This window comes from Chenopodium album, chromosome 1, assembly GCF_948465745.1.
Source record: "Chenopodium album chromosome 1, dcCheAlbu1.1, whole genome shotgun sequence".
In the NCBI taxonomy this organism is placed as follows: domain Eukaryota; kingdom Viridiplantae; phylum Streptophyta; class Magnoliopsida; order Caryophyllales; family Amaranthaceae; genus Chenopodium; species Chenopodium album.
Window position 1 is genome coordinate 30,826,313 of NC_137834.1, and position 24,657 is coordinate 30,850,969.

At 36.9% G+C, this 24,657-nt stretch overlaps 1 protein-coding gene across 2 annotated transcripts; it reads left to right on the forward strand.

Annotated features, from left to right (window-relative positions):
• The first annotated feature begins 566 nt into the window (after positions 1-566).
• LOC145579394 (inactive casein kinase II subunit alpha-2-like) lies at positions 567-20,654 on the forward strand. Of its 2 annotated transcripts, none has more exons than XM_081636673.1 (5): positions 567-933; positions 1,048-1,177; positions 19,184-19,309; positions 19,966-20,252; positions 20,379-20,654. In XM_081636673.1, exons 1-3 carry the CDS (start codon positions 809-811, stop codon positions 19,232-19,234), a joined length of 306 nt encoding a protein of 101 aa, XP_081492799.1. In that variant the 5' UTR covers positions 567-808; the 3' UTR covers positions 19,235-19,309; positions 19,966-20,252; positions 20,379-20,654. The 2 variants fall into 2 exon arrangements, with proteins under 2 accessions (XP_081492799.1, XP_081492864.1); XM_081636738.1 differs by having other exon boundaries at positions 19,187-19,309; positions 20,379-20,650.
• The last annotated feature ends 4,003 nt before the right edge of the window (positions 20,655-24,657 follow it).

Genomic DNA, 24,657 nt, shown 5'->3' on the forward strand with positions numbered 1-24,657 from the left:
ATTTGGTTTCATTCGTTGGTTTTGAAACTTATTTATATAACTGATTTAGTTTTTCCGCTGCTAATTTTTTATATAGCCTTAACGTTTGAACATGTGGCGGTAGCACGCTAATAATTCTCTTGAATATTGTTCAAGGTCCTCACAGGTTTAAAAAGAGAATTATTGGGGTGTTACAACATGTGTTCGTGAAGTTAGATCATTTTTAGGACATGCTGGCTTTTATTGACGCTTTATCAAAAATTTCTTCAAGCACTAGTGGAAAAAATCTCATTCGTAACAGGCTATTTGTAACGGGCAAAGCTTTGCCCGTTACAATTAATATATTCGTAACGGGCAAAATATTGTCCGTTACGAATACTTATTTATTCGTAACGGGCAAAATAATGTCCGTTACGAATACTATACTATTTGTAACGGACAAAATACCGCACGTTACGAATAGTATACTATTTATAACGGACATCATGGGCCCGTTACGAATGATTGGTCCAGGCGTCCAGCTGATGAGATGAGCCCATTAGTTACTTAGGGTTTCACACATCTCCTCAGCCGTCACTCCCCTCTCTTTCGCTCACTCTCTTTCTCTCTCCTCTTTAGAACTCACTGTCTTTCTCTTTCCTCAAGATTCATTCTCTTTCACTCTCTTTACCACCTCTCCTTACCTCCATATTTCCTTTCGGTTGTTGTTGATTATGCGTTTTTTTTTTAAATTTATGTTTTGTTTTTGCTACTAGATCTGTAGCAATTAGATTCAAATTGGTTGAATTTTTGGGTTTTATAATTAGTTTTTAATCTGATTTTTATTTGAATGATTTTTGCTAGTTTATCGATTTGCCGCCCTGGCGCTGCTTCCAAAGCTAGGGTTTATTCCAATGTTAATGTTGTTAGACCTAAGGGTTATTGGGATTACGAGGCTCTTACTGTTCAATGGGGGTTTGTTTTTCTTTTTTTTTTTTTGAATGAATTTGATTTTATTTGATTGATTTCTCAATTCGATCTGTTGATTAATTGATTGATTGATTTGTTCTGGTAATTGGAAATTTGCAGTGAACAGGATGATTATGAGGTGGTGAGGAAGGTTGGGAGAGGGAAGTACAGCGAGGTTTTTGAAGGTGTTCATTGTATTAATATTGAGAAATGTATCATTAAGATCCTCAAACCTGTCAAGAAGAAGAAGGTTAGTTTTTAAATCTTTGTTCTTTATTTCATGGTGAATTTATATATTTTTTTTTCTATAAAGTTGAATTTTTATTGTTAATTGTAATTGGATTGTTGCTGAATTGAAACATTAATTGGGAACTGAGAATTTAGATTGTGAATGCCAATGTCATGGTTTTTTTAGCAATCTCTGTGTTACTACCTTACATAGATTGTAATTGCATGCATCCGACGGGCTTGTTCTCAAATAATTCTGATTTTCTTATACCAAAAGGATCTCGAACATAGAAAGAACAGTTGACTATATCTTGTAAGAGGACCCTCCCCGCCTTTTATAGTATGTGAGAATATGCTAAAACGAACTCCAATGGAAGCTCTTGATTACATGTATGGCTGTATATAAATGTTTTCTTTTATGTGAGTATATTCTCAAATTTGTTTTGTTTTATGTTTCTCATTTCTTTCCAAATCAGTTTCTTTACCAGTCTATCTTTGTCATTATTTATAGTCTGCCCAAAATACATACTAACATGGAGAAAGTGTCACCAAAAGGATTGCCCATAAGGTGGGGTATACGTATTAAATTTGTGCAACACATAATAGCCAGAGAGTTTTCAGTTTTTGCTAAAGCATAGATGATTTCTACAATGCCAACCTATGTTATCTAGACTCGAGTATTATGTATTGGTGTACGTGTCATAGTGTCAAACTTGGCTATTTTATGTCAATTTTATATTTTTTGTCCAAATTTTTTCTTTCAAATGTCCATATCCATGTATGAGAGTCATCAAGCTTGACTTTTTAATCTAGAATATACAGAAACGTTTTGGTTGATTAATGGCTCAAATTGTAAGCTATTTTTGTTTCAATATTTGGTCAATGGACCTTAATTACTATGTATCTTCATGTTCTTCCTTTTTATTCCATCTTGCAACTGACCCAATTATTTTTGCTCAACTAGTTAAGTTGATCAATGAAGCAATATTACGGGGGATTCCAAAGGGAGGTTAGTTATGTATATGCTCATACATAACAAGTGGTCCCTTTTTTTTTTTTTTTTTAAATGCTAAAACTTGTTATTGTACTACTGAAACTATTAATAATATGACCTACACGGTATATTTTACCACTGATGATATTAATAGTACTATTAAAGAGAATAACAACGTTTTATAATTAAGGGTAATAGTCACTTGTTTTCTAATAAATAGCTTTTAACGGTACTAATTATCACAACTCTACTACTTATGCATCAAAATAAATTATTTTAGCAGTTTAACAGCCCACCATGCTTCGCAATAATAATTTTTTAACTAGAGAGTTTTGACCAATACCTGAACTTAGTCGACAATGGAACCTCCGGCGTTCTGAGCTTCCGGCTTTACCAAGGTAGCTAACCCCAACCTTGTCTTCCTTAGATCAGGCTCAGCACAGATCTATTTCGTTTCCTACCTTAGACCGTAGTCTCTAATTAAACAATCCTTACTGTGCTTATGATGGAACTTTTTAAACAGAAAGATAAATCATTTGATACATAAGGTTCAAGGGGATAACGTTCCCTTCTTGAACGAAACTTTTATTTAATTTGAAAAGATTACAACACTCATATATTACAACACACACAAACTGAAAGCTTAAACAGACATAAGCTGAACTAGAGTTTTCTCTACTTTAAGAGAGATGGAGAACCAATCTTTCTCTTAAGGTGAGTATTTTTCTCTAGAGGACTCTCTAAATATTTCAGAGTAATTCTCTAGCTAACTCTTCCAACTCTGCCTTCACTTCTTGGCCTAAGTCCCTTTATATAGGGAAGCAAACTTACATAGGATCCTTATCCTGACTCAGCAAGCAATTTTACACCATTTCTTTTTACAAAGATACAGAAACAAGTAATAAAACGTGGCTACAGTAAAGATGCCTTGAATTATTGCTGGTGTGGGCTCATGCATTCATAATTTCATCCATCATCATTTCTTGTAGGCCTCCCTCACTATCTTTACTGTCTTCATAAATAGGATTCTCTTTGCAAAGGTCTGCGACACATTTGGCTGCATACTCTTCATCCCAACTCATGAATGCTTCAAACAGATACTCATAGCCTTCAAATGACAGAAACTTTCCTCTTTCGATGTCTTCTAAATATTTGTAGATTGACTCGGTGTTGTTTATGCCATCTACTAAATATTCTTTCATCTCGTTAGGCGCCAAAATTGTTGTGTTACCAACATGAAACATGACAAGAGGAATTTCTTTCCTTTTTATAAAATCATTAAGATATTGTGAAATGTAGAAAAATCCCAATGCTCTTGCTTCAGTTGGATTTCTAACCGTCTTCTGACGAATTAGTATGGGATCTTTGCAATACCTCACTCCCCCAAATACTATTAAGTAATGCTGGGGACTAAATTTTCCTTCTTTAACTTCGATATTAGCACATTGTACCTTTACGCTTAACCGAAATTCGTCTTTTTTGTCATCACAATATTTTCGAACCTTGTTGAATGCGTACTGCTTGAACTTTGTAAGTCTTGGAAAGAAAGAGTCATTAGGGGTAGGGAATTCATAGAAATCATGTACCATTCCATAATCCCAAGCCTTGTAATGTATACTAATGAATGGAGCATTTTTATTAAGAGGATATGGGTAGATTCGCAATGATGCAACTTTAGAGTTTTTGGGAAACTCTACTCTTTCTCCCCATAGATCTCGAAGATCAAAGAATTTACTGGACCTTGTAGCCACCAACTCGTACCATGTCCTAAAATCGTTATCTCTTATTTTGTTTAATATTGTATTTCGTACATCAGGAATGAGCTGAAATAACATAGTTGTTATTTCGAACATCAATAACCTTTGGACTGCCCGATGACAACCCTTAATTAAACCATCTCGCGAACGTTGTTTGCCCGATATGATCAAGCCTTGCATTAAGGCCCAACTGGAGGGTGAAACCCGCTCCATTGCCTTTTCGGTCTCATCAATGAGAGTTTTCTTCTCTACATCCATCTTTTGAAGTTGGTATGCATGAGGTTTTTGTGTAGTCTTGAGCTTCTTGGATGACATTAGCTAATTCTCTGGTCAAGCTGTCTGCCAAAGAATTCCTTGTTCCCTGTATATGTTCAACAGTAAAAGAGAATTGGTTAAGCCATAATTGCCAACGCAAGAGTCTCCCTTGCGCTTGCTTATTAGACAAATTCTTTTTAACAAAACCGAGTATGCCTTTGCAATCTGTTCTTATTAAGAACTGTTTAGGGGCTAAGAAGATTAAAAACTTCTCGATCCCTCCAATAACTGCTGTAGACACCTAAAAATGTCTCCCTAAAACCAAACCCGATGATGAACAACCTTTCACCGCCACTATTGGTCGGGTTTAGTATTTAATCCCGAGAGTGCTTAAAAAATCGTATTTTATTACATTCATATTTTTGAACAGTCCATGGATTAGTCTTGATGTTTGGTAAAAGCATAGTTTTAATTTTAGCCCAAACTTATTAATTAATTCTAGCCCAAAGTTTTTTTATTTTATTGTTTTATTATTTGTTTTTGGCCCAAACCCTTTATTTATTTTTATTTAATTATTTTCTTATTTTAACCCGAATAATAAAAAGTCGGAAAAGGCCCGAAATTATCAATCGGCACTTAAAATGCCGAAGGAAATTAGGGTTAAAAATGTATTTAGACGGAAAAACGGGCTGGAATTTCCCGCGCCACGGCAGGTACCTACCGTGTCACGGGAATCCTTCCCGTCTGACGGTGGGATTTCCCGTGACACGGGACATTCCGTGTCTTTTCCGCGTAAACCCTTGACGCGTTTTCTATCCCGTTTTCTGAAAATTTCCCGCGTCACGCCAAAAGTGTACCGTGTCACGGGAAAGTGTACCGTCTGACGGTGGGGCTTCCCGTGTCACGGTACAGTTTGACCGTGTCACGGGATACTTTATTAGGGTTTTTATCACTTTAGAATTCTGTGTGCTCCCTCAGCACATTTTCCCTATAAATATCCCCTCATTTCTGATGAACGGGACACCGAGTAATTTTATTATTTTATTTTCTCTCTTCTATGCTATTAGCCTAAACACTAGCCTACCTTTTTCACTTCAAAATTCCTTCTTCAAGTACTCAAAGGAGTCCATACTTTACTCGTGGTTCTATCCTTAAGCCAAGGCGTGAAAGGTAGAATTTTTTGAGGGTTTGGTCCCAAAATCAACTTTATTTAATTTAATTTAATTTAATTATTGTTTTATTATTTCCTTGAAGTTACTAACTCGTTTATTATTTTGTAGTTGCAAACAAACAGAATCAAAGTAAGGATCATGCTCCTTTTATTTTTATTATTTTTTCTAACGATTTTATGTTGTTGGAATTGTGATTAATTTGGTTTTAATATTAATGTTATTTTATTGATCACCATGTTGCATGTTAAAGGGAATATGTAATTGAAAATCACGCCTAATAAGATAATTTGGACAACCGGTTTAGGATCCTTTTAATCTTATTATTAATTGAAGTGATCACCAATATTTTAGAATTATGTGTGCATTAATATTAAACAAATTTAGTTAAATAATAGTTTGGAGCGAATTGAATTATTGTTTGTATGCCTTTGAGATCACAGGAATGCTTTTCAATATAAGAATCGAGTAAAGGCCAATACGGGCGAATGTGACTCCATGACTCACTTCGTACCATCATCCCCGATCCTCCTTTCGTGGTTCCGAACCATATGGAGTTAGTAATCTCATGGATTATGAATGGGGTGTAACCTTCACGGGTCAATCGTTGTTGCCTATCGTTGTCCCTTATCGTGGTTGCATTTTATGATCCGTGAACGGTTTCCAAGTTTCTTAAAAACTTGTTGGCGGCTCCCTACTTTCCTTGTCCCTAATCGTATATGTCAATTCCCACTTCCTATGATTGCCAAGCATATTCACCACATGCTTTTACATAAGTGCACTTTGAACGACGCCTACAATTTGGCGACTCCACTGGGGAGGATTCTTAATTATTTATCGATTTGAGTGATCGGTATTTAATTAAGATGAGTGGATGAGACTTGAAAGATTCTTGAAAAAATATTCCTGTGATTAATTTGGCATTTTTGCATCTGCATAGACGTTTTAACGTCGCATTCAAGTCTGTCCCGTAAGAAAAATTGGATAACTTGGTTGCGCGCGAAGGAAAACAGGGCACCAATCAGATCTTCTGACTGCCGTGCCACGGGAATTTTTGTCGTGTCACGGCAGTCCTAAAATCAGTCCGGTGGCTTATTTTCTTTCCTCACAGTCGACTTCCTTCGATTTTTCTGAAAAAACGTATGTGCTCTACATACGTCTTAGCCCCGGGGGATTTAAGCTCTATCGACCCAAAAATGCTCATGGCAATAAGGGTTCATCCGAGTTATTAAATCCACCCAAACCATGGAGTCGAGTTCGATTTCATCACGAACTCGCGGAGCCGCCCGTTGGCATACACCCTCAAGGGAGGCTGCCTTGCTAACGCGTCCAAACTCTTAACCATGGTACCCTTTTGACACCCAAAGCTTGACCAATAGTTGAACATAGATCTTGACTTTAGGTTGCGAACTTTTTTACATCATCGTGCCTAAATGCTATGTGGTTGTTTGGTGCTAACCTTCATGTGTTTGCTCTTTTGTTTAACCCATGACCGAGGGTTTTTATTCTCACATAGTAATTAGTACGGATCTAAAATCGGTTAAAATCTAGAAAAATCACAAAACTGACCTAGAACTGCGCACCATGTCACGGCATGTTCTGCCGCGCCACGGTGAACAGTGCCGTGACACGGGGCTGTCTACCGTCTGACGGCAGACTGCACCGTGTCACGACAGTCTGTACCGTGACACGGTGCCCAGAAAAGTGTCCTGTCAGTCCTTTTTTCGATTTTTGTGTGAATGATGTGTCCAGTTTTGTGTCGTGTCTAGTTGTACGGTCAAAACACGCGTCCATAACTTCACTTAATCACTCACATTTCGTGTTCACACACTTTTTTCTTTAGTCGTGCACTACTTTTTGACCGTATTTTAGGGTAGTCTTGTTTTTTGTGTCTTTTTTTTTTCGGAGTAAGTCGGATGGTATCCTCCCTTTAAAAATAAACAAGTAGAATTTCAAAATTATAGATATTTTTTTTAAAAAAAAAAAAAAAAAAAAAATGTCGTGTCACGGTACAGTGCACCGTCTGACGGTGTGCCGTACCGTGGCACGGGAATGTTCATCGTGGCACGGCAATTTCCACCGTGACACGATGGATTTTCCAAAATAATAATAAAAAAATATTGTCGTGTCACGGTACAGGGCACCGTCTGACGGTGTGCCGTACCGTGGCACGGCAATTTCCACCGTGACACGGTGGATTTTCCAAAAAAAAAAAAAAAAAAAAAATTGTCGTGTCACGGTACAGGGCACCGTCTGACGGTGTGCCGTACCGTGGCACGGGAATGTTTACCGTGGCACAGGAAAGTTCACCGTGTCGTGGCAATTTCCACCGTGACACGGTGGATTTTCCAAAAAAAAAAAAAAAAAATTTGTCGTGTCACGGTACAGGGCACCGTCTGACGGTGTGCCGTACCATGGCACGGGAATGTTTACCGTGGCACGGGAAAGTTCACCGTGTCGTGGCAATTTCCACCGTGACACGGTGGATTTTCCAAAAAAAAAAAAAAATTGCCGTGTCACGGGAAACTCTACCGTGTCGTGGCAATTTCCACCGTGACACGGTGGATTTTCCAAAAAAAAAAAAAAAAAAAAGAAAGCGTCAGTCAAGTTTTCCGTGTTAATTTGGTCCTTGCGTCAGTCATTTTGGTTATTGCTCACATGTCTAGCCATACGATCATACCACGAGTCTTATAACATCACTTAGTCACTCACGAGTCAAGTATAGTCCACACACTCTCTTTATGTTCCGACTCGAGTCGCGCACCAGGTCGTTTATGATCGTATATTAGGTTCATGCACCTTTTTTTCGTCATAATAAAAAATGAGTGGAGTTTTCTCACCTGTTTTCAAATGTCTATTTTTTTTTCCTTCCTTTCCTATCTTGAGCAATGAGTCAAATAATTAAGTGAATTATTTTATTTCACAGTACTTGGTCAAGGAACAGGGATAGATCAATACGGTTCGAGCCATTACCGCAACAATCTCTCAGATCTAATAGGCGTTCAAAGAGAACTTTGCCATCTTCGTTACTCATCACCTTTCAATGGCCACTAAAGAAGACGTTGAGAACATCAACAAATCCATTGAGGCACTGTCTTCCATGATGCAAACCCTTACCACTAGGGTCACTACCATGGAACAAAACAAGGTCACTGTTTCCACCCTTGACAAACTGAAGGAACAAATGAGTAAGATCTCTGAGGATTTCACTTATGTGGAATGGCCTCCCACTCCTTTGGAATTGAAGGATAGACTCCCTGAAAAGTTCTCAACTGCTGATATTCTAAAGTTCAAGCCTACTGACAATCCAATATTCCATTTGAAGGCATTCTCTGCAACCATGGCTCTTAAGGGATTGGACGTAACACTCTTCCCTACGGTGTTCCCTCTCTCCTTAGAACATGCTTGCCAACAATGGTTTTATTCCTTAGATGTCAAGCATACTGCGACTTGGCAAGATGTCACCGACAGTTTCATGAATCGTTACAAATGTAACATTCAAACTAAAACTTCTGAACGTGAAATCTCCATTCTCAAACAGAAAGAGAATGAAGGCTTCACCGCTTACCTGAACAGGTGGAGGGAAACAGCTTCACTCTTGGTAGATCCACCCAAAGAAAGAGAGATGGTTCGCCTCTTTATTCAAAATCTGACTCATAAATATAGGGAACATCTCAAATTTCTTCCACTGAACACTTTCGAAGCTGTATACGACATCGGCATCAATATCGAGGATGAGCTAATATAGACTGCTGGTAGTAACAATAATAACACTTGGAAAAACAAGAAGAACGACCATCCTTCTTCTTCGTCTTCTAAGCACAAAAATACTACCAACAATATAAGTCAAGTTGATCTCAATGAAGTGTTAGCTCTTGATATTCCATTGCCCAAGAAGAAAAGAACTTACACTCCTTTAGGAATGACTTATGATGCGGCCTTTGATCGCCTTTACAGTCAAGGCTTGATCACACCTATTGGGCCATTTCCAGAGCCAAAACCTGAAGAAAGGAGCGTCAAATGGAATCCCAATGCCTATTGCAAGTACCATCAAGGAAGGGGCCACACTACGGAGCAATGTTGGAATTTGAAGGACGTCATTCAAGACTTGATGGATGCAAACAAACTTCCTGTCCCTCCAGGCGGAAAGAAGTAATGAATACAAGGCACACAGATCTTTCGTGCAAGATTTCATGATTTCTTTCTTTATCATTCTTCTCCACTCCCCCATTCATGTCTAGCATAGATTTTCCACTTTGAATTTTTTTATATGTTTCATGTGTTTCTTTCACCTTTTCCATTAATAAAATGAGCAATTTTCCTTTACATCTCGATCATAGAATTTTTCATTCACTCATTCATTCTAAAAAAAAAAGAAAAAAGAAAGAAAAAAAAAACTCAATTACCGAACTAAACCCAAGGTACACCAATGACTTGAGGCACCTTTGCAACCATGTCATTCCCTGTTAACCGTTCAATCACATTCCATTTCTTCATCAACCATTTTGAGCCTCGTCTAACGTTTGGCCTTCATTTCTTCAACCCACATTCACTTAACCCTGGGATTGGAAGATGTGTAATTGTATAACATTCAAAACAATGTCTAAAGGCAAGTGTTCCAATGTCTTTGATATGAACACGTCTCAAATTGCGTCTCTCATCGAGTGCTCGGTATCCTGCCTGAGAAACATGAATGCTAAGTGAGTGATGGACCGCATGATCTGAGATTGCCTACATTGGTTCAAAAGAATGAAAAAAAAAAAAAAGAAAGTTCAAAGCAAAAAAAATATGTTGAAAATAAACTTGCAAAATTCAAAATTTTCAAATACACAATTGCATATCTTGGGGATTCTCTCGGGTCTTGAGCCTTTTACCCCTTTCTTCCTTAAACCATCAACTTAACCACATTACAACCCTTGAAAGACCTCTTTGAGGTGTACATACACTTGTGCAAAGTTCGGTTAGAGCTACGTTCGGCCTGATTCCTAACGGATACGTAGGCAACCTCACATCGAGGTGCGGCCACATTCATATTCATATCCATGCATGATTGAGTCAAAGAATATCCAATGCTTATCCCTACCCATTTAGAGCTAGACTTGTGGGCTTGAACCCAAATCACATTAGCTTACCCAGCCTGAAGAGTCATCATATTTAACTCTTCTCACATCTCTTTCCATCGCTATAACCCTTGCAGCCAGCCTTAGTATCACATTTACACACTTCACTCACACATCCATATCCATATCAATCATCCTTCCCTTTAAGAGCCCTTTATCATGAAATCTTGTTTCAACACTGTGCATGCTTCATCATATTTAAAGACAACATTCAGTAGAAGAAACATTGCATACTTGCTTAGCTTCCTGACCTGAGCAATGTTCATTGTTTCGCATAATGTGCTAAGAAACATTTATATATCAATGATTTTTAATCGTGCTTAGCTCCTTGACCTAAGAAACGTTCATTATGCAATAATCACTATACGTGCTTAGCTTCCAGACCTAAGTGACGTTCAAAATCGCTTCTTTACACCATATATGATGCTTAGCTCCATGACTTAAGTTCATTCATCTATCGTGTCACATGATGTAATTGTCCTTAGCCTCCTGGCCTAAGAACATGCATCATGCATACATTATTTTTAGGACAAACAATTCAATCCATATGAATCATTTCGTCTTGCTCAAGGAGGAAGTTCAAAACTTCTCTCCTTTTTCATTATTTTATTTTGGGGAAGTTCAAAAAACTTTTTTCAAGTTTTCATCGAAGGAAGTTCGAAAATAAAAGTTCAGATTTCACATCTTTCTTTTTCGGGAGAAAGTCGGTACCCTCCACTCATGACAAAAATTGACGGAAAATTTTTGCTTTTTGCATCTTCGTTTGCTTGTGTCTGCACACACACATATACACACACACACACACTCACAAGTCATACACATGTCATGTCACATCAAGTCAAACTTGGTCAAGTTAGTGGTCAAGTCAATCACAGTATATACGAGTCCATTGGCAAATTTATTTTTGCAGGTCTTATCTACAGCCCACGTCCGGGGACAAACGGACCATCTACAGCCCACGTCCGGGGACAAGCGGACCATCTACAGCCCATGTCCGGGGACAAGCGGACCACCATCATTTCATGACGCAAGGTTCTCGATACACAGAGACTTGCAATCTCATCATCTTTCGACTTTCCTCAAGCATGGAAAGTATTATCCGGTGGATTTTTCTTCAAGTATAGAAAACCGCCAAATCGGCTTTCCTCAAGCATGGAAGGCATTATAGGTGGAATTCTTCAAGCATAGAATGACACCATATTCATCAGTCGGCTTTCCTCAGGCTTGGAAAGCGTTATCGGTGGATTTTTCTTCAAGTATAGAAAATCGCCAAGTCGGCTTTCCTCAGGCTTGGAAAGCGTTATCGGTGGATTTTTCTTCAAGTATAGAAAACCGCCAAGTTGGCTTTCCTCAGGTTTGGAAAGCGTTATCGGTGGATTTTTCTTCTAGTATAGAAAACCACCAAATTCCTTTGTCGGCTTTCCTCAAGCATGGAAGGCATTATTGGTGAAATTCTTCAAGCATAGAATGACACCAAATTCGTTCATCGACTTTCCTCAGGCATGGAAAGTATTATCCGGTAGCTTTCTTCAGGCTTAGAAAGCTACCAAACTCTTCAGTCGGCTTTCCTCAAGCATGGAAAGCATTTCAACAAACGTCATCCGGTGGATTCCTTCAAGCATAGGAAAATACCAAACTCATTTGTCACCGATACACTGGTGTCAGATACGTATTCTATCCCTTTACTCCTTTTATCTGTAGAACTAACATTTTTCTGCAGGTATCGGCGTATACAGAGTGATTTAGGATCGCCAAACGTCTTAAATCATTCTCCGTCCCTATCAACTACTTTGACTATCGTTTTCGAAACTGACGTTTCTACAAACTCAATCAAAGTGGGGGCTTCTGTAGACACCTAAAAATGTCTCCCCAAAACCAAACCCGATGATGAACAACCTTTCACCGCCACTATTGGTCGGGTTTAGTATTTAATCCCGAGAGTGCTTAAAAAATCGTATTTTATTAAATTCATATTTTTGAACAGTCCATGGATTAGTCTTGATGTTTGGTAAAAGCATAGTTTTAATTTCAGCCCAAACTTATTAATTAATTCTAGCCCAAAGCTTTTTTATTTTATTGTTTTATTATTTGTTTTTGGCCCAAACCCTTTATTTATTTTTATTTAATTATTTTCTTATTTTAGCCCGAATAATAAAAAGTCAGAAAAGGCCCGAAATTATCAATCAACACTTAAAATGCCGAAGGAAATTAGGGTTAAAAATGTATTTAGACGGAAAAACGGGCTGGAATTTCCCGCGCCATGGCAGGTACCTACCGTGTCACGGGAATCCTTCCCGTCTGACGGTGGGATTTCCCGTGACACGGGACATTCCGTGTCTTTTCCGCGTAAACCCTTGACGCGTTTTCTATCCCGTTTTCTGAAAATTTCCCGCGTCACGCCAAAAGTGTACCGTGTCACGGGAAAGTGTACCGTCTGACGGTGGGGCTTCCCGTGTCACGGTAAAGTTTGACCGTGTCACGGGATACTTTTTTAGGGTTTTTATCATTTTAGGGTTCCGTGTGCTCCCTCAGCACATTTTCCCTATAAATATCCCCTCATTTCTGATGAACGGGGCACCGAGTAATTTTATTATTTTATTTTCTCTCTTCTATGCTATTAGCCTAAACACTAGCCTACCCTTTTCACTTCAAAATTCCTTCTTTAAGTACTCAAAGGAGTCCATACTTTACTCGTGGTTCTATCCTTAAGCCAAGGCGTGAAAGGTAGAATTGTTTGAGGGTTTGGTCCCAAAATCAACTTTATTTTATTTAATTTAATTTAATTATTGTTTTATTATTTCCTTGAAGTTACTAACTCGTTTATTATTTTGTAGTTGCAAACAAACAGAATCAAAGTAAGGATCATGCTCCTTTTATTTTTATTATTTTTTCTAACGATTTTATGTTGTTGGAATTGTGATTACTTTGGTTTTAATATTAATGTTATTCTATTGATCACCATGTTGCATGTTAAAGGGAATATGTAATTGAAAATCACGCCTAATAAGATAATTTGGACAACCGGTTTAGGATCCTTTTAATCTTATTATTAATTGAAGTGATCACCAATATTTTAGAATTATGTGTGCATTAATATTAAACCAATTTAGTTAAATAATAGTTTGGAGCGAATTGAATTATTGTTTGTATGCCTTTGAGATCACAGGAATGCTTTTCAATATAAGAATCGAGTATAGGCCAATACGAGCGAATGTGACTCCATGACTCACTTCGTACCATCATCCCCGATCCTCATTTCGTGGTTCCGAACCATATGGAGTTAGTAATCTCATGGATTATGAATGGGGTGTAACCTTCACGGGTCAATCGTTGTTGCCTATCGTTGTCCATTATCGTGGTTGCTTTTTATGATCCGTGAACGGTTTACAAGTTCCTTAAAAACTTGTTGGCGGCTCCCTACTTTCCTTGTCCCTAATCGTATATGTCAATTCCCACTTCCTATGATTGCCAAGCATATTCACCACATGCTTTTACATAGGCGCACTTCGAACGACGCCTACAACTGCAAGGATTTCCTTTTGCATTGTAGGATAGTTTAACTCAGCTTTGTTAAAACTTCCACTGCTATATCTGCAAAGTTTTTCTCCTTCTTTTATTTTTAACACAGCACTCCAGTGCTCATTACTAGCATCTGTTTCAAGGATTAAATCATCTTCACTAGTAGGTAGTGTTAGTACAGGAAGATCTTTACACATGGCTTTTAAATCTTGAACAATTTTGGAATCACTTTCTTTCTAGTTCCAAGTTATTTCTTTCTTGAGTTTTTGTTGTAATGGCTTTCTTAATAAAGCAAGATTTTCTATAAAATTAGAAGCATAGGTTAAACATCCTAGAAACCTTTCTAGCTGTTTTCTATCTTCAATTTTATCGGGAAATTTTTCAATCTTTTCTAGAATATGTTTTTGTAGTATTATTTGTCCTGCTTTAATTTCTAATCCTAGAAACTCAATTTCTTGTTTAGCATAAACACATTTATCTTTTCCAAGGATTATTCCATGCTCTGCACATTTTTGAGTTACTGCTTTAAGATCATTTTTATGTTGTTCTAAATCTTTTGAAAATATTAGAATATCATCTATATAGACCAAACAACAATGATTAAGTTCTCTAAAAATGTTATCCATTCTTCTCTGAAATATCTGTGGAGCATTTTTTAATCCAAAAGGCATTACTAGCCATTCATAATGCCCTTGAGGGGCACTAAATGCAGTTAATGGAATGCTTTTTTCTTCCATTTTAATTTGCCAGTAGCCACTTTTACAATCCATTTTAGAAAACCATGTGGCTCCTTGTATTCTATTAAATAACACAGTTTTATTAGGAATATAATAGCCATAAAAAACAGTATTATCATTTAGTTGTTTATAATTAATAACCATTCTAGCTTTACCTCTTTTTTCTTCTGCATGATTCCTTACCATGAATGCTGGACTATTATGAGGACTTTTGCTATTCCTAATTAGCTTTTTATTAAGCAATTCTTTTATTTGTTCATCAAACTCCTGAATATCTTGGTAGGTATAAACCATTTGTCTCACTCTAATAATCTTATTGGGATTTGTTAGAGTTATCTTAGCAAATGTTTTATCCTTTTCCCAATGTTCTAAAGGATTTGTTGAATATAATTTTTCGCATAGTTTTTCTTGTTGCTTATTTGTTTGACATATTACTGACGAATCACACTCAGAAATTCTAAGTGCAACCTCTCATTGTGTAGGAGTAACCCTATCACCACGCTGGCTACGCGTAAATTCCATTGTTTGATGAGTATATGCCTTTGTTATTTTCTGTATGGGAACAGAATGACCATTAATAGTAAAGATTATTTGATCAATAGTTTGAGTGCATGGGGAGTATAATCTTTGAAAATTATTTCCTATTATCATATCATGACTAGGCTGATCAGTTGCCCATAAAATAGGGATAACACATTGGACTCCTCCAATTTCTATTTTTAAATCTTCAATTATCTCCGTATGCATCATGATACTATTATTAGCACTTCTAACTTGCATAGGATTTTTAGCCTTTTTCCATAAGAATTCTGGAAATAATGATCTTTTTCCAAAACATGTAGAACAACCACTATCAATGTATGCACATAATTTATATTTATTATAATCTTCAATGCATATATCAATTGGTATATAAATACTATTAGGATTAGTACTGGATATTTCATTATATGCTTCCATTTGCATATTAACTTCATCCTCATATACTGGTTCACTCACAGTTTTGGTCCTATACCCAATTACCTTTCTTTTATCAATAGGATTATTTGGATCTTCATTTAACTTGAAATTAGAACATGATCCCATATCAATGCTATGTCTTGCTGGTTGTTTTAAAGCTTTTTTACTTTCATATTTTTCATTTAGTTTCTTTAGTAAAACTAATATTTCTTCATCATCCTCTTCTGGATTTTATTCACCTTGTTTTTTCATTCTTATTATTGTTGAATTTTGTCTACTTAGGCTTGGTGTTCTAAGACTCAGATTTCTCTGTATTTTAGGTTTTTTATTCATTCCAATATGAAGTAATCCTGATTCATCAATTAACATCTTACTTGATCTATTACCAACTGCAGGGTTCATAAAGAATTCCTCCCAAGTTTTTTCAATTTCAATTTCATTAGGATTTACCTTTATAGGTGTAATTTTCTTCTTAGGACCTCCTCCTTGCTCATATTTCTGAGCATCGACTATTTGTTTCTTAAAAGATGAGTCTATAGTGTTTACCAACTTATAAACCACCTTCCATCTTAGTTGTATGGGTCGTGTTCCTTTATGCATTTTCACTCCTTCTGTTAATAACTTAATAGCTAAAAACTTTGACGCAAAGGAATCCTCTAAGCTCACATAATATCCAGGTTCACATATATAGCTTACTGTTCCTTGACTTAAGTTACATGTGATACCACTAATTATTTGATCATAAAATTCTTTATGTCTAATATCACAAATAAAACTCAAGCATTTAACATCTTTGCCAAAATCTTGCAAAGGAGTTATATATACTTGTACCGCACCAATACAAATATAGCTATAATTTCCTTTTTCTTTATGTTTTTTAATACTTTTCCAGTTTATGATATTAATTTCGGCTGCCTTTTGTTCACAATCTTCGATTACTATGCTTCCTTCCATTTCCTCACATACATATTTAGTTCTAGTTTTAAAGAAAGAAGTTTTAAATATTTTATCTTTAGTAATCTGGGGAAAATTCCAACTTTCTTTGTTTACTTGATCTAGGTCATTATCTTCAAATGAATACTCAACTCTTTTTAGTTGACCTATTTTCATTTTGCTTTTATCTTCCTCATTGTCATCTGATTCTGAATTTTCTAATTCTTCTCCTTCCATCATGTTATTCATTTCTTCATAATTTTCATCTTCAAACTCATCACTAATTTCAGGTTCTTCATTATATTCATTTTCTTCTTCTATGATTTCTACTATTCCTTTATTATTACTTAAAGCCAATTCTAAAGCCTCGTCTTCTGGTATTTCTATGTAATCCCAACTTCCTAAGGCTTCCATTAATTTATGATTAGCTTTCTTGCATTCATTAGCATAATGTCCTAATTCTACACAAGACCAACACTTGCACGTTTTCATTTTCTCAGGACAATATGTTGCCTTTTTGAAAAACCTACTTGGCTTTCTATATTTATGTTTATAATACTTCTTCTTATAGGTTTCTCCTCTTGATCGATCAAATTTATTTTTTTTATAGCTCTTTCTTTTATTATAGTTTTTTCTCTCACATCCATAGTTATTTGGGAAATCCCAACAAGTGAGAAATAGTCTCTTCATTTGTTGAGTTCCTGCAACCTCTCTACACTTCTTTTCAATCCACTTTCTAAGGAAAGCAATTCTGTTTCCTAGGGAATCCCTAGCTAAAAATCTCTCTCCATTCTTGATATTTTTCACTAATTTCTTCATTAAGAGGACTGGGTAATTTGTCATAGAACATTCCAAGATTTGTTTCATTTTCACCAATTTTATAATAATATGTTTCAAATTCCATAATACAATCATCAACATATCTCATATTACAGATGGACAAGCTACTTAACTTTCTTTGATATTCCATTCGTTTCTCATTAGGATCGGCTCTAGGACCAATGAAATCTAACTCAATATATTGACATAACTACCTAAACATTCTAGTAGGTGATTCAATAGCTCTTAATGCAGTCTTTACTTCTTCATCTATTCCATCGTACCAGTCTTCTACATAGCCATAGAGACTATGTTCAATATAATTTAAGAAATTTTCTGAAGTCCATTTAGTATTTAAATTAAGTACACTACTCATACTCTTTTTCCATTGATCTAAAACATCTTGTCTATCTCTTACACCATCTAATTTAAGTTTATAACCAGTTTGACTTATGGGTTCAAGAGTCACTTCTTCATGTTTAGGTATATGAGTAGGCATAACCTTGACACTAAACCGGGTAGTCTTCCCTGGTATGTATCTTGGTCGTGTGCAACTTCCTTCTCCTTGATACCTAGGTCTTTGGATAACATTGTTTACATTAATATTTTCTTTAATAATTTCTTCTCCAACATCATTATTATCCATTACTCTTTTTCCTAGTTTGTTTTCGATTTTTTGTTTAACAACTTCTATGGGTAGAAAGTCAAGATCATTTAACTTTATTAATCCCATTTGTTGATATAAATCTTCCTCTAAAGTAGCATAATTATTTTCCTCTATTTCATTATCATAAGCAATCCCTTTTTGAAATTAAATTCATGATTTCTTTAAGCTTATTAGGGTCTTCTTCTTTGTCGAATAGGACTTGTAATTCATTTAGCGTTTTCTTCTGAAGATGAGGGCTCATGTTTAGTTTCTTTAGTCTTTTCTTGGTTACTAGTAGGTCTCTTAGGGAGTGTTACGGTAAACTTTTTATTTTTATCTAGATTTTGAAAAAGGATATTTATATTTATATGGGGTGATTTTCTCTTTATTAGGTGATACTTCTTTTCCAAATTGATGCCTAACTTCGTTTGTTAAAGCAAGTTGAACTTGTTTAAACTGTTCGTTTAGGTCGCTTACTTTTTTATTAATATCGGTTGTGGTTATTGATATCTTATTTTCTATATTAATACAACGAGCATGTATGTTATCAACTTCCGATCTTAATTCGCCAATTTGATCTACTATGTAATTTAGGACTGGGCCAAAATTACTAGTATTTTCAGGAATATGATAATAATGCTTAAAATCAGGTTTCTTACACTCAGTAGAGGGTCTAGTATTCTCCAGTTTTACTTAATTATTAACAACTTAATTTAGCTTTTAACCGTATGGCTATGATACCAGATCGTCACAGCTACTAGATAATAAAGAGAATTTATAAAGATAAGAGAATTTATTGGCTTTAAAAACTATTTACTTAAAATCTACTACTGAACACTGAATTTATATCTCTTGATAGTAATTTTCTATTACTAGAACTATTAAGAATATCACTGAAGATTGACGTTTTTAAAATATTTTATCACTGAGAAATAGCTTAATATTACTGGATAACTAATTTGTGCAACTAAGGCTTAAATATATATCACTGTGGCCTGTAGTGATATTAGTTTGATTCGCAGTTGGACTCGTTATATATTTTCTTATACATAACAGTTATGCATTAGTACTTCCTCCAATATTAAATGGTTTACTGACATTAGTTCTGTTTCCTTAAAGCAGATAATGGAATCAAATCGTTCCAGCAAGCAGTCCTCACTTGTTCCATAATTGGAGCTTGGAGACGCAACATAATTGTCATCCCAATCCACGCTAAACCCGGCTCCAAATTCTCCTCCATCACCGGTATTTTCACTGTCACTCTTTCTACTTCTAAATTTTTCCTCAATTTTATCAAAAGTACTAATTTTGTATCGTATCTTGATAATTAAGGGCACCAAAATTACTAATGCAGTATGATTCCACTAGCTTGTTATCTTGTACCCTTATCTCGTAATTAAGTCTGCCAATTTTAACTTTGTATCATGGATCCTATGGAATATTGTTTGGAAGTCAAATTTTATATATCTTATTCTAATTTGGCTTTTTGTTAGCTTGTAAAATCATTTTACCGCTTAATACCTTTGGAGTTGATACTTATTACTTGCTAGAACGTTATGTGCATTTTATGTTGATATTCTTAAACGAGAAGGAATTTATGTGATATTTTGAGCCTAATTTGTTGATTGAGTCAAATCTGGTTTCTAATGTGTCACATTTTTAAGCCGAATTGAGCACATCAGCCGAGGTGAATGCTTATTGTCTCGCTGAAATGCTCAACTGATTAAGAAATATGGTGTGGCAGGTTAGGAGTGTGGTGTTACTTAGGAATATTTGTAGGCTTCTTGAATCATTAAATTTTTGTGCAATTGATAACAAGAGTTAAATTAAAAGAACTTGAACACTTCTTATTGTTTGTCAATTTGCTAAAATGGTTGTTGTTGATTATGGTCCTGTGGCAGCTTTGGGTTCGTATGGTTGATGTTGTTTCGAAAGCTTTTCCTCTTAGAAGGACGAAGAATCATACTGTTGTTGAGACTTGTCGATTATTTGGAGAAGAAGTAGGCGTTGTTAGGCAGGGAAGAAGTAGAAGTATGCGGAGAAAGGCAGATGGGAAACGAGGAAATTCTGATGGGAGTTACCAATCTAAAGGTTCCCATGGAACTGAATCTGATGGTGCTTTTAATAAAGATAATAAATATCAAAAGAATCAAGATTTTTCGGAGGATGTTGAGACTTCATATATCAGGTGTCTGTTCTATCAATACTTTATCACCTTTAAAGATGATAATGTTTGTGGTATCTTGTTGTTGCCATTTTGTTTGGTGTTTGAGTGCTTTATTGAAATGCTAACATGAGTCTAATATACACATAGGCAGCAGATAGATGCTGAAACGGTGAAATACTTCTCTGAGATTGCAAATGTACTAGAAAGTGTGAAGTAGAGTTGGAGGAGCGTCTTGTCGTATGTGGTAATGGCTTTGGAGGAAAGCAGAGTGAAAGAAATGGAAGGTGCTGCTGAAATTAGGAGGAAGAAAATAAAAGGAAATGATTAAAAGGAGGACCCTGAAATTAAGAGGGAGTTAAAAGAACGCCTCTGTGATTAGAAGGGGCTGCTGAAATTATTTGTAACTCTAATCTTTTTTTTTTTTTTTTTTTTTTAAGTGGTGTCATAATATATTTTTTGTAACTTCTTTTGAGACATATAGTTGGCTATTGTATGTATAATGTTTTGATATTTTCATTAGGGATGATAACCAATTTATAGTTAAAAATTAAAAGGAAATAAGAAAAGAATTGGGGCATTTGTAACTAGTACCAAAGAGTGCCAGTTACAAATACCCCTAATTTTTAGCATGTTTTGAACATTATTCGTAACGGGCAACTTAAATGTCCGTTACAAAAAACCTATTATTCGTAACGGGCAACTAAAAAATCCGTTACGAATAATAGGTTATTCGTAACGGGCAACTTAAATGTCCGTTACGATAACCTATTATTCGTAACGGGCAACTTAAATCTCCGTTACGAATAACCTATTATTCGTAACGGACATTTAAGTTGTCCGTTACGAATAATCTATTATTCGTAACGGACATTTAAGTTGCCCATTACGAATAACCTATTATTCGTAACGGGCGGTGCCCGTTACAAATAACAAAGGCCATCCGTAACGGCTGCATATGTAACGGCCGCTGCCCGTTACGGATGGGCAGTTTTTGCCCGTTACGGATGACCTTTTTTCCACTAGTGAAGATTGCTTTCCCCTTATGTGCCTTGCTTGCTAAAGATGTTGTTTTTGACTTTAACGATGAATGCAAAAAGGCTTTTGATGATTTAAAAGACAAATCGACAAGTGCTCATGTGATTAGACCCCCGGATTGGTCTTTGCCTTTTGAAATTATGTGTGATGCTAGTAATAAGGCTGTAGGAGCAGTTTTAGGTCAAAGGAAGTATAAAGAGTCTTATGTGATCCATTATGCTTCTAAATCACTAGATTATGCTCAATGCAATTACACTGTAACTGAAAAAGAGATGTATGCTGTTGTTTTTGCTTTAGAGAAGTTTAGGCCCTACTTACTTGGCACTCGTGTGATTGTTTATTCTGATCATGCAGCTCTTAAATATTTGTTAAAGAAGAGTCACTCAACACCTAAGTTGCTTAGGTAGATGCTTCTATTACAGGAATTTAATGTGGAAATTAGAGATAGAAAGGGTGTTGAAAACCCAGTTGCTGACCATCTAAGTAGAATTTTACCCAGAGAGGATTGACCTTTAATAACTGATTTTTTTCCTGATGAGCAGCTTGCTTCTTTATATAGTGTTGACACTCTTTGGTATGCTGATATTGTTAATTATCTAGTGACTAGAACATTTCCCCCTACACTCACTAAAGCTCAAAAGAATAAGATTAAATCTGATTCTAAATATTATCTTTGGGATGATCCATATCTATGGAAATTTTGTTCTGATCAGATGATAAGAAAGTGTGTAGATGAATCTAAATTTTCTTCAATTTTGAATTTTTGTCATTCTCTTGAAGTTGGTTGCCATTTTGGACCTCAACGAACCGCGTTTAAGGTACTGCAATGTGGTTTATATTGGCCTTCATTATTTAAAGATGCTTACGTGTTTTGTAAATCTTGCGAGCAATGTCAGAAAACACGTAATATTTCTAAAAGAAACGAAATGCCTCAACATGGAATCATAGTTTGTGAAATCTTTTATGTGTGGGGAATTAATTTTATGGGTCCCTTTCCTTCTTCTTTTGGTAATCTTTACATTGTGCTTGTTGTAGATTATGTTTCTAAATGGGTGGAAGCCATAGCTACCAAAACTAATGATGCCAAAACTGTTGTAAAGTTTGTCAAAAGTCATATTTTTAATAGGTTTGGTATGCAAAAAGCCATAATCAGTGATAGGGGAACCCATTTCTGTAAAAAAAACCTTTTGGCACCCTTCTTGCAAAGTATCATGTGACACATAGAGTAGCAACTGCTTACCATCCCCAAACTAATGGGCTAGCTGAAGTTTGAAACAGGGAAATCAAATCTATCCTAGAGAAGGTGGTGAATACTAATAGGAAGGATTGGAGCCTTAGGCTAGAAGATGCATTATGGGCTTATAGGACAGCTTATAAAACACCTATAGGAATGTCACCATATCGCCTTGTGTTTGGTAAAGGATGTCATTTACCTGTAGAACTCGAACATAGGTCTTATTGGGCTGTGAAGCAGTGTAATATGGATTATGAGTTGGCTGGACAACAAAGGAAACTTAGTTTACAAGAGCTAGAGGAAATTAGATTAGAGGCTTAAGAAAATAATCAGATTTATAAAGATAAGACTAAGGTTTTTCATGATAAGAGAATTATTAAATCTGATTTCACTGTAGGACAAAAAGTTCTTTTATATAATGCTCGTTTGAAGTTGTTCCCTGGAAAACTTAGGTCTAGATGGCTAGTGTTTTGGGTGTTTTTGTCCCTCGGGAGAGTTACAACACGAAGACTGATCCGGCGTGAGTTGTACCTACAAAACAAACGGAGACACCGGTTGGTTGGTGCTCCGCCTCCGACGAACAAGTTAGTAACTTTAAGGGAGAGAAAAAGGTGCGGAAGTTTAAGTGGGTATCTGCTCGGATTCCAAGCTCAGATGTCTCTATCACAGGGACAGTGTGTAATAAAAATGGTAAAAACGTGCCCTCCAAAAGAGGGAAATCTCCCTATTTATAGGGTCCTCGGGATTTGCGCCCCTGATTAGGTCATTGATCCCTAATCATTGGTGGGCTGTGCCGCATTGCGGCTTTCTCGGGATTTGGGCCTGAAGGCCGCCATTGTTCCCTAATTTCTAGAGTGACACGTGTCAAACAGGGATTGGTCCACTTTGGCCATCCTGAGACTGACACGTGTCATCCTCTTATTGGACCACGTGGCGGGGTAAAATTACCCTAAACATTTGCCCCTCACAGATGTGACGTGGCACGCCACGTGGCATATGTGACACGTGTCACGCTCCGATTGGTGGTAATTTTACCATCAAAGAGTAACCGTTCACCTTCCGAGTAAATTACGGAAATGCCCCCGTATTTACCCTCTATATATAGCCGTTTACCCTCATAATTTTGTACGTTTTACAAAAATTTTCTAGAGAAAAAACTTTGAGAGCAGAAGTCATCCGTTTGAGTCAGGCGCAAGCAAGGAAGCTCGTACACCATCAACCCAGCCGGACCCGTCTTTCTTCAGATATCAAATCCAAAGGTACCGTCTCTGCCTGCCTCAGCTCTTTTTCTTGTTTCACCGCTTGTACATATTTCTTGCAATAAATGGATGCATCACCAACACACACGGCACAACCTAGGTTAGAGTCCAGCCGGTCATCTGGGACGGCTGAGTCTAGGACTAGGAGTGTCGTCTCGGGGTGTTAGGACCACCCTTTGCCTTGGATTCCGACCATTTATGTGTCTGTGCAGGACACAATGGCTCGGACTATGCAGACGGCCACCGATCCGAACTACTGAAGCGAAGGCTCAGGCGGCCAAACGCCTGAGGGAGAAACGTCTGGTCAGGGAGACCAGACGGCTCTGGAGAGATCCCCTCCGCGCGCCCCTTCAACTCCCGCAGATTCCTTTCTGGAAGAGTGCGACCAAGGCGGCGATGAGGCCGCCTCAGCCCCTTTGACCCAAAATGAGGAGGAGACGGAGAGCGACAGCTCCGCCTCCACCTCTGAGAGCGGCGACGATTTACCCCCGCTTGAGGATAGCAAGGAGGAGGAGAAAAAGAAGTGGAACGAGAAGGACGATCCCTTCAACATCCACGTCCCGCCAAGGACCGGATCCAAATGGAGGAGAACTTAAAAAACTTTACGCAAATGCACCCGTTAGGAGACGGGTATAGAATAAGAGTGCCGCCTGAGAACGGCACCATCGCTTGGGAGGATGATCAAGAGAACGCCAACAGCTACTTTGGCTGTTATGAGGCGGCGTTCAAGGCTGGTCTTCGCTTTCCCCTTCACCAGGCGGTGAAGGCAATATTGAGAGGCTACGGCCTCGGAGTCTGGCAACTTACCCCCAACTCCTGGACAAACATTTTGGGGTATGTTGCCTCTTGCGAGTTCTAGGGGCTCAACCCCGGCTGGGAGGCTTTTGCTAGTATGCAC

Bases quoted from the DNA above. Each gene is read 5' to 3' on its own strand.
- LOC145579394 (XM_081636673.1), top strand. From the start codon at position 809: ATGATTTTTGCTAGTTTATCGATTTGCCGCCCTGGCGCTGCTTCCAAA. The intron at 934-1,047 runs GTTTGTTTTTCT...GGAAATTTGCAG, and splicing joins GCTCTTACTGTTCAATGGGG to TGAACAGGATGATTATGAGG. The intron at 1,178-19,183 runs GTTAGTTTTTAA...GTTTCCTTAAAG, and splicing joins AACCTGTCAAGAAGAAGAAG to CAGATAATGGAATCAAATCG.